Genomic DNA, 17,037 nt, shown 5'->3' with positions numbered 1-17,037 from the left:
GCACCCTATCATATACATTGAAGCTCCTCCTGACCTCCCCTGTACTTCTCCATCAACATTTTCAAAAAAAAGATCACATCTGTAGCGCTCTTTCTCTGGCATGAAGCCATACTGCCGCTCAGTCATCGTCACCTCTGTTCCTTTCACCTACATGTCCATTGAAATCACCTCCAATTGCCACTCTTTCCCCCCTGGGGACACTCTCTACACTTCACCTAATTTCCTCCAAAATTCCTCTTTCTCTTCTAACTGACATCCAACCTGTTGGGCATACATACTGCCAGCATTTAACATCACCCCTTCGATTTCCAGCTTCAAACTCGTGATCCTGTCTGACACTCTCCACCTCCACAACACTGTTTATATACTCTTTCTGCAAGATCCCTCCTACTCCATTTCTCTTTTTATCTACACCATGGTAGAACAGCTTCGATCCACCTCGAGTGCTCCTGGCCTTGCTTCCTTTTCCACATCCCCTGCACACATTATTTCTACTTTCCTTTTTGCCATAATACCAGCCTCCTCTCTCCGTTTACCAGTTATATTACTACTATACTACATTAAAAATCACTACTCTCATTTCCACATCTGCTTTTCCTTTTCTCCCGCTGCCTCCTAACACGTCTTCACTCTTTCCTATTCTTTTTGTCTTAAGCCAACAGTAGCACAGTTTCCAGTTTCCAGTGGTGTCTCACCATCCCATTCACAACCCCCAGAGAGGAGAGTAGAGGGGGTCCACAGTCCAGCTGTTGAAATGCAGGATGAGCGAAGTAGATTCAAGAAACTCTTTCTTTGACATCGACTGTATCAATATCGAAGTGTATAGATGAATATAGGTTCCTCCTTTTCATGTAAACCGAACGGGCTTATTCTTATTCTGAGAGTCTCTCAAGACTTTTACTTGCAGATTCCAGCAGGCTACCATTAACTATAGAGATCATTCGGTCAAATTGTGAATCAATCAGCCTCATTGCTGTGAATGTGTAAATGTTGCAATGCCAACTGTGCATAACGCTGCATGATTAATGCGCAGATACTGCCAGAAAAAGTAATGATTATAAGAACCATTGATAAGCTGATTTCTGCGCATATCAGCCGGCACCCACCAAGGCTTAAAATGAAGCCACTGTGGAAATGCCATCTTAAAAGGCCAAACTTAAACTAAGAAACTAGTGATGTGTGATACCACTGATTTCTTTTCTCATCCAATACCAAGTACATTTCAGCTTTGAATCAGCAATACTGATCCGATACCGATACTTTGTAGAAAAACTTAATGTGTTTGGAAAATCATACTAAAAAGTAGTGTGCATCACCATAGTGTATGCTAATCTCACCCTAGCAGTACCTGTCCCTCTCCTCCTCAAGTCATCACCAAATTCTGTGTTATAATTGACTTTTGTTTGTTTTTCACAAGATTTGTGGCCTTGCAAACCATGTCTTGGCTGTTTGTGGAGCTGAAATAGCTCCACACATGACTCCACGAGTGAGCGAGCCATTTATACAGCCGTATTTTGTACCACTATGACAGGCAGAAGAATCCGATCTGCACACCACTAAACCGACATATTTACAACCTGGAAGAGTTATTTTAGTATCAGTTGGTAATTTCCCTCTTCATAAAAACAGGGTGGAGACTGACATGTAGCCAGCAGCTGTCTGCTAGGCCTCACTTCTGTTGAGTTATTGAACTGGACCTCTCAACCTGCGTTCTGATGATGTTGGATCATTTTGGTGAGTGAAATTCTACTATTGTTCTAGTGTGTTACTTGAAATGAATTAGCAGGTATCTGTATGTGCATGTGCAGAGCTCATAGTACCTTATTAAAAAGAAGTTTGTTTGCTAGCATTAGCTTACACTAGCATTAGCTTATAACTTAGCACTTTGACTACTCTTACAAATACACAAATAAATAAACATAGTATGCTAACAATCCAAATCCAGTCAGTGATTTCAGCATAGTCAAGTCAATAAAATCAAAATCAAAAAAAAAAAAAAATCTTTTATATACAGTCTATGACATAGGCTTGTCATTGGCTCTTTATGGTTAGATAGGTTATGTAGAAAGCTGGACTTCACTTCCAGGTATACTGGGATTTCTAAAGTGAAAAGTGCCTTCGTGTTCTTATAGTATAAAGCTGATTTATTTTCTTTTGTGTGCACCATTTATGACTTTTGAGCAGACTTATATTTTTAATATAAATGTATATTTTAGAAGTGCTTAATAAATGAGGCCCTTAGGTGGCAGGAACCTGCCACAACACAAAAATCCCATAGCTTTTTGTGAAAAGAAGTGCTGCACTATACAGAGCATATCTTATAGCTGTTTTCAGTATGAGCCAGAGGGTTTGTCTTATCTAGAATGTGCATAGTGCACTCTATAATTTGAGAATAAACTGCAAGAAGAGCAGAGGCTTTGGTTCCCAACAGCATACAAATGTGCACCAAAGCATCCCATCATTCTCACCATACGACCTCTGCAGGGATTTTAACACCAATTGCATCCATGTGGTGCTGGATGCTGCCTCATCGATTCTGCTCAGCAGTGTCATCAGTGTAGGCATGGAGTTTCAATGCTTTTTGCCTGATGCATGAAGAGTTGTTATTGAGTATTGATGGTTTACACAAAAATGATGCGACTAAGTATCTCCTCCTGAGCTCATTGACTACAAAGCTTTGGTGTTGTTAGAAATTAGAATCTGACATGGCTGATGACTTTGCGGCTCTAGATCCCAGTGGTTGTCCTTTCTTACCTGCTAATGAGGAGTACAGTGAACACGGTTCCTCCAGATACAGAGAGAGCCATGGCTGCTGGAGGAGTGAAGATGCCAAGTGGAGTTTATCTGGAAAAGGGGCACACAATGGAGAATAACATGCCGTTTAATGGGATGCAAGTAATGATAGCAGTCAGGAAATATAGATTGTGCTGTGCTTTGAAGACCAAACAGTTTTATGCATTTCAACGAGGATGCAGGCCAGGACTTGTGCAGGATCAGTGACTTCTGGAGCTTTGCTTTCCAGCTGGCAGGCAGCACAGAGGGGCACATGTGTGGCCCCTTTTTCCTGTTCCAAGTGTTTAAAGTCTGAGGTTCCAAAAATACATATTTTCTCTTTACTCACATGATTTTTATCACCCAGGTAACGGTGGTTTCTCTGTGCCACTTGGTTATCTTTAATAGATTCCCTCAAACACTGAAATGTAAGACACTCTTTCCTGATGTATTTCTAAATCACACAGTAGTGAATAACTGTGCTGGTCTGCCTTAGGGATATTCTCTTGGCAGCATAATGGCCTCCTGTTAATGATTTCACCTCACCTCCAAGTCTGGCACTGAGCTTGGGTGAAAAGTAATAAAGCAATTTCCAATGTCCTCTCATTTCTTATATCCTCCTGCACTCCCTCTCTCTCTCTTTTAAGATAAAAGCGCACAGAAACCCTTCAGAGACCAGAAAAAACCGAGACCCAACGTGCCATAGATGGCAAGTTGGTCTAAGGAAATATTTAATGTAAAGTTGAAAGCAAACTTCTGTGGCTATGGTGTTAAAAGTGTCTTTACTTTGGTCCAAGCTTGAACTACAGTAAATCCTGTTGATGGTAACATTACATTTTTAGGTAAGGGATTGCATAGCAGAGGGTACACAGTTCTAAAGCAGGTAAGAAATGCCTCAATCCCAACAGGCTTTACAGTGAAACATGTATAATGCATACACAGTAAGGGAATACTACATGAATATATGAAACTGGGAATCCAGAGATACATTATTGAGGACTAGGTTTCTCCTATTCTCTGCGCACATAGTGACACTGAGGACATGTGTACTTATTCAGCCATTTTGGTCATAAATGCAGAAAGAATGGTGAAGACACAGTATGGCCGACTTCCTGTCTCTGCTCTCGATGACACGACTGAAGCTGACAGAAATGCAGTGAAGTTTAAAATTCTCTCTCACTTCTTTCCATTATGACTCATACATAAGTCTGGTCTGTTGATGTAAAAATGCATGTGCTCTGAAGTGGGCATACATGTATTTTTAGAACTTAAATCTTCTTTCTTGTCTTTGCACGCAGTTAAACTATCTTGCAATATTAAACTGAGATTTGATTGTCATTGTGATGATTAAAACAAGTTCGATTTTTGCTTTAAAATGACTAAAAGCGCGTTGTCCAACGTTTTTATCTGTTCACATTTATTTATTCAGGAGGAAGCTGTAAAACTTTGTGAAAGTTCAATACGAGTCAACGAGTCAGTGAAGCTCACTTCTGTCTGATACCCGTGAACTTTTCTGTTGGTAAGAGCTGCTGTTTTTGTTGCTGTTAGCAACTGTTAGCTGCTGTTCGTGAAACCTTCTTGGAAGTGGATCGAGTATTGTTGAACTCTTATCGAATAAAGTCTCATATGATGTGAAAATATATTCAAGCTGCTTCTCAGCCATTAGCTGGCATAATAATAGCTTATAACCAGCTGTTGTTGTTTAACCAGCTTATTGTCAGCTGTGTGAAAACATATCTAATTTGCTGACAATGAGTAATAGCATAGAATAGAATAGAATTCAACTTTATTGTCATTGCACATGTCACAGGTACAGGGCAACGAAATGCAGTTTGCATCCATCCAGAAGTGCTTTAGTGATATAGATATATTACAATATATATTAGCAATAATATAGATATGTAAGTATATTACAGAAATGGGTCGATTACGGTATGTAATATGTACACGGTATGAAGTATGTTATGAATATGCTATAACTATAAGTATGTACAGGCTGTGAGCACAAGCTATGTACAGGCTATGAACAGGATATAAATATGAAAAAAATAGAATAATATTGTGTGTAATTATGTTTATGCACATTTTCATGTGTAACATGAGGTGTACTTCATATGCAGACTATCTCTAGCCACACACACACAGAATGGCAGTCCATCTGTATTCAAGATGACGGGACAAACCGGTGCTGCTCCTGTGTATTTTTAATGGATTAACTCGAAGTTCATGAGAATGCATCAATTTGTTGAAAAACATAATTGCATACCAATCAAAGTATATTTATGATTAAAACATTTTTTCTATTAAAGAACAAAAAAATGACAGAAAAATTCTGTTAACTTTCCCCCTATTTCCAGTCCAGAACTGTAAAGGTGCTTTTTACACCTATCCCCTACTATTCCCGTTCAGCATTCAATGTTTTTTGGTTTCTGATTCTGACAGACTGCCATTTATCCAAGTTCTATCGCAGATGAACAATAAATACACAGAAATATACACAATAGGGTCATAAAGTAAAAGATTAAATAGTAGAATCACTTGTTTTTGTTTTGTCACCAGGTGTAGAGTAGCTGGATTCGTCTGTTACTGTCTGCAGATATATTTTTGATGTCTTGGTTGTATTTATTTACAGAGCACCAGTGCAGTACAATATTACAGAAAAAACCTAATGATCCCCTATGAGCAAGCATTATGAAGGGAGGGTAGGAAAGAAGAACTTCTTTTCAAGGTAAGAGATCTCTGGTAAAACAGGGCTCAGGGAGGGATAGCCATCTGCCTCGAGCTGGTTTTCATATTTTATAGTTATATGTTATGCATGTGTCATGGCTTAAGGGCTAAATTATCACATTCTGTTCTGGTCTATTTCTCTCTCTCTCCCATATATTAGTAGGTTAAACATTATCTTAATTTACCAATTATTTTAATGTAATGATTTTTTTTCTATATGTGGTAGTTATGAAACACCATTCAATAATAATAAAGTCAAATCATTTCAGTTTTTATTTATGCTAAAAGAAAAATAATACGTAGATATATGAGTGTCTCGGTTTTGGACCAGTGTACTGTTACACAGCAATAAACAATATATACATTACTGCAAATCAAACTAAGTTACTGCCCATTAGAGTTTGTGGCCTTAGTGGGAGAGTAATTTCAACATAATAGAAGACTGAAATACAAAATTATACCCACTCACCTGACAGCAGTTCAGCCTGTACCTTAGAGTACTTTACTGTACCCTGGAAAGCTATTCAGCCAACCAGGAATACCTATTTGAAACCTGTTTGCAGTGAACTCTATAAAAATAGGACTGTTTCAAAAGAGGATCACTTCAAGTTGTTTTAAGAAGCGCTTCCATTTGATGTACTCTTTGGAAAGGATACAAGTACAGATACGTGTGTTTAAAAAAATCCAGTAAAAGTGTTGATCAATTTCTTTACTCAAGTAAAAGTGAAAAAGTACAGGCTCTGAAATGCACTCAAAGTAAAAAGTAGCTCCCTGAAGGACAATTCTACCATCCATTTTTATGCACAGGTAACTGGACCTTCTGCTATATTAATATGACACAAAAATGTATTTATATAAATTATGACATCACACATTTAAATCTGCAGTTTATCAGGTATCACTGAGCAGTCATTACCTTTAAATTTAACCTCTCTTCTTCCTTTCCTGTCCTGTCTTTCTCCATCTCTGAGTGCAGATACCTCTCTTTTGTTTCTCTGCCTGAGTAACACAGCAGCTGTAACTACACACGATGGGTTTGTGTGTGTGCTGATGTTTGTTGAGATGATAGAAATGTTGTTGAAACGTTATGTCGTGAAGAAACATAAAAAATAAGTAAAGTACAGATAGCTGAAAATTCTACTTAAGTACAGTAACAAAGCATTTGTACTTACTTCCCACCTCTGGATGCTGGTGCTACTGTTGGTGCAGCAGCACCGACAGTTAACGTGTCAGCTAATTTGAGAGGATTCTATTATTAGTTTGTTTTTTATTGTTTTCTCTCAGCTTTTCAGCTCCACCTTTTAGCCACTTCTTCCTCACTAAACTTTTTCCAAAAGGTGCGGGCGGTTGAGTTAAGAGGTCTGATTTGGGTAATCCAGTGTCAGTAATTAAAATGGGCCGCTGTAAGTGCTTGTACAGAAGCCCTTCAAGACGGCTCATTGCCCCAAAGTGCGTCGTTACATCTTGAAAATGCCAGATTACCAGTCCAGCCCTGACTACAAAGAAATACAAAAGAGCTTTAGCCAAAGGGAAGAAATTTGGATTTATAAATTATAGGTCAGTAAATGAAATCATTTTCTTGTCTGATTTTGACTGAATTTGTCCAGGTTTGTGGACGAGTCCTCTTGCTGGTGGCGTTTTAATTCAATTCATTCACATTTCATTTCTTTAAATAACCAAACAACAACAACAGGTGATGACCTTGTAAGGTAAAGGGCCTACAGTAGAAATGACCTTTATAAACAGGGGTGCACATAAGGTGCGCATTTGCTGTCAAAATAAAAGACACGCACCAGATAAGAAGTTGCAACACACTTTTGCGTACATAAGCTTTTCTGGAGGAGGACAGACATTTGTTTAGAACTCTTAAAGGTGTCGAAGAAGCAAGCTCCTTTAAGCAATTACTTGGTGTTCCTCCACCTTCAAAGAAATGTCAGAAGGAGTCCGAACCGCAAAAGAAGTGCGTATTCTCGGAAAAGAGGTTGCAGGAGGTGAGCTGGCTTCAAACAAATGATGAATGCACAGAGTTGTGGTGCAGAATATGCCGTGAAAATCCCACTCTATATGTACGCAAACGTTGCAACTTCTTATCTGGTACGCGTCTTTTATTTTGACAGCGAATGACCACTTATGTGCACCCCTGTTTATAAAGACCCTTTACTGGTAAAAAAACAAACAAAAAAAAAACCCCTCACATCCTGTGTGGAAGTTGAAGGTGGATTTACCTCTATTGGTGAAACACCTATAGAAAAGAATTCAATATGTTCATGGACGCCTGTCTTGTCCCTGATGAAGGCTTCGGATGAACACGTTGGACTTATAGGTTAAATATAGTTATGTCATGAGAATAAAGGCATTTTAAATATATATGAAAAGAGAGTGCCTTGGAGGTTTTGAATATTTCAGCTTACAATAAAAGGATAATCACATTATTATATAAAAGATTTAAAAATGTTACAAAATAGCTTTTTAGCTGTAGAAATGACTGTGGTTTAATGTAATGACATCATTTCTAATCATCTAACAATATGAGGATCATTCCCTATTACCAGAACAGATTTAAGAATTACAATAAATGAATGTCAGATTTTCAACAGCAGTCATGTCAAATGTTTATACTTGTGTATCATGAAATGTTTCTGAGATTTACTTTGTCTGTGGCTCTACACACACACTTACTCAGTGAGGAGAAGTATTGGGTCAGACAGAAAATGATAAGACTGCAGAATGATTTGTTTTGGTTTTCTCAGCAGGTGTATTTGGACTCATCTGTCACTGTCTGGGGATAACTTTTTTATCTTTGGGCAAATGTAAACAAATGACACAACACTGTCAGACAGGCTGTTTGTAGTCTTATTTCACAGCAACAACACAGTACAAAACCTCGTACCAAAACACATACAGATGTGGAACTGTGAACATACAGGGCTGCCACTTTAAGTACTAAAGATCTCCCTACCTGTTATTTTAAGAGACAAGACAATGAGTTCTTGATGTCTTAAGTTAGGTAGACCTGGCCCCACATCTCAAATCAGTTATGGCAATTCTTCAGCCTGTTTGTCCGTCAGACTGGTCTGACATCGGCCTTAACTCAGTCACTACAAAAAGGATACCCTAACGTGGGATGATGGGTAACAGCTTCCCAAAGTGATGCCTGTCTTTCATCTCTGACTCCGACTGTTTGCAATTTGATTTTGAGCCGACTTGAAAAGGGCAGCAGCAAATAAAGAAGATAAGTCAGGCAGAACTGAGTCACTTTATCTAATTCAAGGGTTTTCTCTCCTTTGTTGCTCTTCAAGGTACTTATTCCAGGCATAGTGAATGAGTCAATAGCATGTCAACCTTTGTGGCCTCCAAGCGGTTAGTCTATACCGAATTCTCCTCTTCCTCCAGTTATTCACATTTATATCCTTCAAAGCTGTGATTTAGTGAATCATGGCAGTGTTGCTTCTTCTAATTTTACATTTTGCTTCACCTCGTTGTTGCACTAAATTGCAATAAATATCAAAGTTGCAAGAGTATAAAAGAGTCACTAACTGGTATAAATAATGTTGCACTAACTAGTCGTCACTTTCTTGTTCACTGTGGATGGAGCAAATGCTACACGTGCATCAAAACAAGAAAGCTGGCTACCAAAACTTAACTATAAGTGTGTGAAGCACGTGATGGTGTTGGTTGAGAATTAAAAATCTACGCCAACAAGGTAGTCTATCCTATCAGATATCTTTAAACGGCAAACTGATTACTCACTCTTATTCACTGTGGACCGTTCTGCAAGCACTCTCTATGTGAATAGCCAATTTTGGTACAGTGCCATTATTAGGATGTGAGCAGGCTTTGTGTTTATTGTGTTTATTGTATGTGTATCACACTTCAAGACACCCACAGAAAGTTCTTCAAAAAAGAGGAAGGCAGCGCAGCAGACGGCAGTTTCTAGGTTGGGACTATAATGACTGAAAGCTCAATAAGTTGATTTAGGATGTATTGAAGTGTACTTGATGATCTAAAAGCTTTCGGAAATGTAGTGAGCATGACAACTATACAAAAAGCTAAGCACAGCAGCAAGCGTATTAAAATCACTTCTGTGCTTTAGTAGGAGACAGTGAGAAGAACTGATACGACTGATTTTTACTGTCACATGTCAAACTTTTCATAGCGCACTGCTCTATATAGGAAATCCCACTTTTTAATTCTTGCAGTGCTCTTCACATTATTGAGGAAACTTACCAACAATTCATTTAATAAAATACATTTTACTGGTAGTTCACTGCATCAGTGGACTGGGTTAGGGTTAAGGTCAGGGTCATGAATGTACAACTTTAACTGTGTGGTGACAGGCATTTCTACTCATTACTGCATCTACAACATTAATTAGCACGGTATTTCTTTAGTGCTCTGGTGGGACAAGCTGTTGACAGGGAAGCTGTAATGTCTTGTTTAACTTTGGTCAAGAACAGCAGGATTGTGACCTCTTTATGAGCTTTGAAAAACGTTTCTGGGGCAAAGACACTAAGCATTTGAAGTAACTATTATAAAACTTGACTGGTTACTGGTTATCAAGGGGGTTGCTAAGTCCAAAGACAATAAACAATGTAGCCATGTACCTTTTTACTATGACGATTCAGACTCTTTTCCTATAAAAAGACCAATATACACAGTAAAAATAAAGTCGTGGGCTATGTTAAGTTACATGGATATATATTTCCTTATTCTCCATTTTATTTTACACAGTGCAGTAACCAGTATAAAAATTCTGAAAAAATAACTTGATTTCATTCCCCTAAAAAATGATGGAGAGTATGTGTACCGTACAGGGTTATAAAATTAAAAAGTCATGCTGTGTTTATGCTCCTTTTTTGTCACTGGCTGTTTTATGTGTTGACATGTATCCAAATAACTCAATTCATTACACCTGTCAATGCTAATTACACATAGAAATCAATAAAAGTCAATGTTTTATATACATTTTGCACAGTGTCCCAACATTTTTGAAACCAGGGTTGTAGGAAATTTGTAATAATTTCCAATATACAATCACACTTGCTCCTCTAGCTATTTATTAAGACACATTAAAAATAAAATACATGCTTATGCATTTTCCAAGAATCCCATTTGTAGCTTAAGCACATGTGTTTTATAAATCTCAGACCTGCTTAAGCACCTGGGTACAGCACCTGCTTTGCAATTTCATATGACAGAGCAAGTTGGGGTTCATGCAGGAATAGCAATGTACCAGAAGAAAACAAACCAAGTTTTTAGAAGACAAGTTCACAGAAGCTGCAGAGAAGGTTATAGCCAGGCAAATTTTTCATTTCAGTATGAGTTGCTGCTGAAAAAAGCAGGACAAAATGCCCAAACTGCAAAGTTCATCACAGGTTCAGACAGATATACATCTCAACCTGCAATAACCATACATATATTTGCTAAGAAATACAAAAAGGTCAAAAATCTTCATGAATTTGGCAGCTTAAGAGCACCTTAAGTTGCCAATAGGCAGTACCCTAGAGATCAAGGACTTCTGCTTTATCTCTACAACAACAGCTTTCAAGATGATACATAAGATTAGGTGCAAAAAAGAGAACATTTAAAGTCAAATGTATGTAAAACTGCTCCAACATGAATCCAATGTGCTGGGCACGTCAAGCTCTTACGTTACGACTCTAGAAACAAACGTCTAATAAAGAGTGTGCTGTCCTCACACAGACTCCAGCTCCATGTTTTTCAGAGCCTCACTTTTTAAAATCAGATTCCACAAGTACATTAAAACAAAAATAGCTCTAAAAGAATCGCTAATGTCTGAGTGATGGAGCAGAGTGATAAAACATTTCACTGTGTGGTGGAACAGTTTCATCTCTCATCAAAGTGTCTTAGTGATGTTGTCACTGTAGGTTATTTAAGGTGCCTACCACAATTTAACTAACATCTTTCATTACATAAAAAGGGACTTCTGACCTCCTTAAAGATATTCCCTCAGTCTCATTTTCTCCTCTGTCTATTTCAAATGCAGAAAGGCAATGTCGCAGAGAAACATTAGGGACTTTGGACTTTATCCAGGTGGAAGCTTCTCCTCCCCCCTTTCATCTGCAGGTTTAGAAGTTTTGACTTCTACTTCTCATCATACAGTAGAGGTCTCTTGTGTCCTTAAATCTGCATTATTATTAGGCTGAGCTAGCAACATTGCTGCTTAAACACACACTATGGAGAGAAATGTGCAGGCTTGGAAATACAGCAGTGATGACAGAGGTGTGGATGATGAGGAAGAGTGGGAAGAGACGATGAAGTCATTAAAAATGGAAGTTGATGTTGAACAAAAACGTGATAAATAATGTGTGGTTTAAACTTGTATGATCATCATTAAAAAAAATGAAAAAGAATATTTGAATAAGTACGAAACCAAAATCTAGTACACCAATCGTATACATGGGCATAAGCAATTAGGTATTCATAAACAGTTAGGCTAAGTTTGGTTTCCAGCCAGTGACTGAGTAACACCATCTTTAGTCCATAAACAGAACAAGTGGAGAGATATCCAACCGTTAATGATAGAGGTCTTCACCAAAAACATGCTATACACTCAAAAAATACAAAGTGCTGTTCAATATACGTTCAACAACTACTTTATTATGTACACCCATCCAACTGATGCAAATAGCTGATCAACTAATCACATGGAATCAACTCAGTGCATTTAACAAGTAGACATGCTGATCCAGGTTGTACAGAGAACGGTCTGAAAAAGAGAAAATATCTCGTGTGTGGCAGTTTTATGAGCAAAAAAGCCTTGCTGATGTCAGAGGTCACAGAACAATGGTCAGATTGCTTTAAGTTCATAGGAAGGCAAAAGTAACTTAATAACAACAATCAGAAAAGCTTCTCTGAATGCAGAACATACTGTATCAAACTTTGAAGCAGCAGAAGACCACACCAGGTGCAACTCCTGTCAGCTAAGGACAGCTAAAATGCTGCTAATGCCTGCTCTGATATGCCACTGGTGGTGTTATGGTGTGGGGGATATTTTCTTAGCACACTTTAAAGCCCTTACGTCCAGCTGAGCATTGTTGATATGACACAGCCTACCTGAGTATCACATATATCAAAGCTCAAATCATCTCAAACTGGTTTCTCGAACATGACAGTGAGTTCGCTGCCCTAAAATCACCTCCAAATTTGCTAGATGCAATGCAATAGAGCACCTTTGGGACATGGTGGGATGGGGGAGTCATGTCATGGATGTGCAGCCAACAAATCTCCAGCAACTAGTGACTGAAGGTTAACGAGGGTCCGAGCCAGCACTAGCAAGGGGTACCTAATAAAATGTGAGGTGAGTGTGTATTGCTAAAAGTGTTTTTGGAAAGAGAACCAGCAATGAAGCTATATGAAAAAAACCTATATGAACTGATTTGGAAATAGTGAAATCTAACTATAAAAACTCATAAAACTTCCTTCCCAGAACTAAAGATAAAATTAAATACAAAATGTTTTCTTCTGATGAAAAGAAGAAGAGCTTTCAAACGCCTCTGCCTGCATTCACAAAATTAAAACAAACAAAATTAAATAAGATGTTTTTCAAAAGAACACCATCCACTTTCAGCACAATATACTAGTACACAAAGACCATACATATATGTACATACTTTCATTAGTACACTGCATATGAATTTCACCGCCTGATTAATCATAGTGGTGAGGTGAGCACTTACTGCAGAGTATCTGTGATTTCTGCACTGAGCAGATAAGCAGCAGAGAGAGGATGGATGACACTGGTGCCTCTAATGCACATAGTAAATCCATCAATAGAAAAAGTGACAATTTAACACATAGAAAACACCAGAACGTGTGATTTTAGTCTGCAAATCCTGAAAAACATGTCAGTGCTAGCTATTAGCTACCTAGCGAGTAATCACGTACTGCTTCCACTGGCTAAAAACTGGTTGGTGGCCCCTCCCTTTCCACTACATAACCAATATAGCAAACACTGAGGGCGTGTTTCACACTTCATTTCTTTGCCATTGTGAGTACACCATCCTGGTACTCCTAAGGCACTTCATGTAGTCGTACTTGATAGAGCGGCTGCACTTATGCACTCATAATAGGAGCTGAAAGTATGTGAGTACACAATTTAAAACAGAGCCACTGTCCACACTGTATCAAGTACATCTGTAGGTAATATAATCCCTAATGCTGATGGTAGAATGTATGAGCTGTTTTTTAAAAAACAAAAATCTTTTCTTCAAAGTTAAAATCAGACTTAAGACTCTCAGTTGTGTTTAGTAAATTGTATATTCTACATCCTCTATCAACTCGTGTCTTTTGTGCTTCTTTTACAGCAGGCTCCTGAGATAAGTGTTTAAAAGTTCATTTGAAGGATGAGCTGTTTTAAAGAATATATTTCAGAATGCAGGTACCTGCAGACAACCTTCGGCTGACGTTGAGCACAGAGAGCAATGGATTAAATCTAAGATATGCCAACAAGTAATAATGAGCTGGACTCTGTCACAGTCCACTGAAACGTGCTGCGTGCTGGAGAGCTTCTGCTCTACCCAGACCCCACCTCTGGTGTTTACTCCTGTTTCTATCAAGTGTAGACAAAGAAAACCCTGAAGGAAAGAAACCAACTGATCTGACGACTCATCGAGACAATGTGACAGCACAAGAATACCAGAGTGACGCACGCCATGAAAGTCTATTGTAGTACTAATGACATTACTTATGACACACGATGACACAAAGCAAACTCCCATAAGACGAGAACCAGAGAGTGGCACAGCTGCGGTGCAAACGAACCTGGAAAATCTAAAGTGTTGCTTTGAATTCAGTGCCAAAAAAAGGAGGAAAAAAGAAAAAATGGGATCATCGGGTCTGCACCTGGTATGAGAGATGTACTCCAAATGATTGAGATGAATCACAGCACGCCAGTTGCAGTAATGCTCTCATTTAGCTTGCTAGAGCACAGAAAGAAGTCAATAATCAGGTAAAAGAAAAAACTAGAGGCCGGGGGAAATCAATACAGAGAAAGAGAACTGAAAACAAAAACCCTGCTGTCGCATGCTCAATAAGGCACATCAGCTCCAGCACTTCAAACTGCTGTTTTGAGACTGCAGTTTAAAAAAAAATCATCCAAGTTGTCCATCTGAGAGGGAATGAAAATACCACTTCACTGCTCTGGAGTTTTGTTGATAACAGAGAGCCTTTCCATTATCTCTACACAAGTCTGTTTATGTAAATCTCATTCCTCTCTCATTCCCTTCCCTGCCTTGCTGTGATGGCCGGCCTTCAACGTGAGTGCTGAATCTAAAAGGCAGCTGGCAGTTTATAGACAAAGAAAATAAAATAAATAAATAAAAATACCAATTAAGTGTGCCGTACAATCTGTGCTTGTTCCTCTGATTACAGGCATTATCACTGTGGTAAATATAGTTTGAGAAATTAAGAGGCGGACTCGAGGAAACTCACCATAAGGCTTCATGGAGCATTAGCATGATTTTAATTACAGTTTTTATCGCAGTGGAATCATATCATTGCTGGAAGCTTTTTTCTTTTTCTTTTTTTTTTTTTGACTTGACAGCTTAAGTGTTTCTGTCTAACAGAAGGCTGTTGGCTAAGGACTGGCCAAATTAGACACCCCTTTCGATAAGATGTGTCTAATGTGCGTCCGGGATATGGATGTACACTGTGGCTGATAAATTCTTACCATTTCTATTTACCAGCATCTCTCTCTTTATTTAAGGACACAGTTACATTACCTGAGGTGTCTGTTATTCATTCATGTTTCTGGCCCTTCACCTTCTTGTCACTGTGATAACTTCAACTCATTTGGCTGTTGAGCTTGATTACAGTTTGTTCTATTAATAAAAAACAGAACACAATTAAAGGGGGGAGGGGGGTAAATAAACAAACAAAAAAAATCAATGAACGATTAAGAGGTTCGTGTGGTTAAACAAAAACTTGTTAACCTCTCAACCCTCATCCACATCAAGGAAGAGAATCCTTTGCGCACTGGTGCACCAGGAGCGCATACAGACGGAATTAATTTAAAGCGCCAGAATTTAGGAAGGAGACGCACACACGCCCAGAGGCGCACGAATATAGACGCGCGCACACACACAGTCACACACAAATACACAGGCAGCCCATATTTTTGGCTGTTAACTAACATTGTTGGAGATAAGCGTGGAATCGATGAAATTTCTTTATAGTTTAAGATATCATCTGAGCGTAAAGAGGTCGCTCGGCACATCAAAGTTTAAATCGTCAGCATACTTTGGTGCTCAGCCTGCCTTTTATTCGGCGCGCTCCATTCAGAGGTGCGCTGGTGAGGGGAAAAAACGCACGGAACGAAACAAGAGACGTCACCCGAAATGCAGGCGAGACAAAGATTTTTTTTTTTAAACCACAACATTTTAAGGAAAAGAAACACAAAAATTGTTCAGCTCGAACTTTACCTGCACCTGCCGATGGCCGCGAGCATTTCACGCATGTCCGCGCATCCTGGGAATAAGGGTCCGCAATGGTCGAGTTTCCCCTCAGACTGGCGTTGCTGTAACAGCGACTTCCATCCAGATTTCTTTCTTTTCTTTTCTTTTTTTTTTTAAAGACAACACCTGCTGATCCGCGCGTACATATGCCCGCACAAACAACTGGTAGTGCTCTGTCAGCGGATTCCCAACTATGGGCTGGACGCGCTGCTGCGCAATGACGCACGCCAAGAACTCGCAGCTGATTTGGAGTCTCCAAAGATGCCCAAGATGAATCCCAGAAGACCTGTCGTGATGCTGTCGGCTGTGCGTTGCCCTTCATGTAGTGTATGAAGGGGAGGCGATATTGTATGGCTCAACTAAAACACTGAATGCTTTGTGGGGGTTTTTGTTTGTTTGTTTTGCTTTTTTGCTATGACGTGACACAAGATTAACTCCAGGCATTTATAGATCGTTGAAAAAAGATCATAGCCCAAAAATGGAACTGGCACACTGTATGCACAATTTCAGATATAGTTCTATTTCTGTTGTGGCACTTTGAGGAAATCGTGCGACAATAACAGTGTCAGTGTGTGTTAAGCGCTTCAGCAGCATGTGCAGCCGTTACTATTTCTAATCAGCTTCTGGCAAAGGAAATGAGCTCTTGTCGGAATTTAGGATGGAAGGCTGGCAGGCTGCAAGTGAAGATGGAGGAGGTTGTCCCAAGGTGTTGGCCTCTGATGGATGGAGCTGGAAAACCACCCCGCAGGCTGCAACTCTTTGCTTAGCGTGGGTGTCCCAGGAGCACTTCCATCCACAACACCCCAAGGGGAGTGAGGGGTGGTCAGTCAGGCAGCAACTGATCCGATTTTAGCCCACATGTGCGCCATTACTGTTGAACTTCGGCCAGTGTTTGGTAGAGCAGCGTGCCATAGCAGTAGGAAAAAGACCACCATCAAAGCGTTAGAGGGTTAAGCCCCTCTGTTGGCAAACAGCCATTCAGCTGAAGCAAAAGCAGGACGGTGAATCCCTTCCATCTGTGGCTGTATCGTTGGCTTCCACCTCCAGGGAGACTGATCTCTAA

General features: G+C 39.3%; 1 protein-coding gene across 2 annotated transcripts in view; it reads right to left on the bottom strand.

The window, feature by feature from the left end:
• The window catches only part of LOC113034802 (gamma-aminobutyric acid receptor subunit pi), a 73,801-nt gene extending 57,512 nt beyond the window's left edge, over positions 1-16,289 (bottom strand). Inside the window, exons 1-3 of one of the 2 annotated variants that reach the window (XM_026189856.1) lie at positions 15,942-16,289; positions 15,243-15,341; positions 2,755-2,844 (exon numbers count right to left, since the gene is read on the bottom strand). In XM_026189856.1, the coding sequence (XP_026045641.1) occupies positions 2,755-2,807 (53 nt within the window). In that variant the 5' untranslated portion in view covers positions 2,808-2,844; positions 15,243-15,341; positions 15,942-16,289. The remainder of the gene's footprint in view (positions 1-2,754; positions 2,845-15,242; positions 15,342-15,941) is intronic. The other variant, XM_026189855.1, reaches the window with a different exon arrangement.
• Between the last annotated feature and the right edge of the window lie 748 nt (positions 16,290-17,037).

This window comes from Astatotilapia calliptera, chromosome 13 (assembly GCF_900246225.1).
Source record: "Astatotilapia calliptera chromosome 13, fAstCal1.2, whole genome shotgun sequence".
In the NCBI taxonomy this organism is placed as follows: Eukaryota; Metazoa; Chordata; class Actinopteri; order Cichliformes; family Cichlidae; genus Astatotilapia; species Astatotilapia calliptera.
The sequence above is the reverse complement of the archived record's forward strand: the minus strand, read 5'-3'. Positions and strand labels throughout refer to the sequence as shown.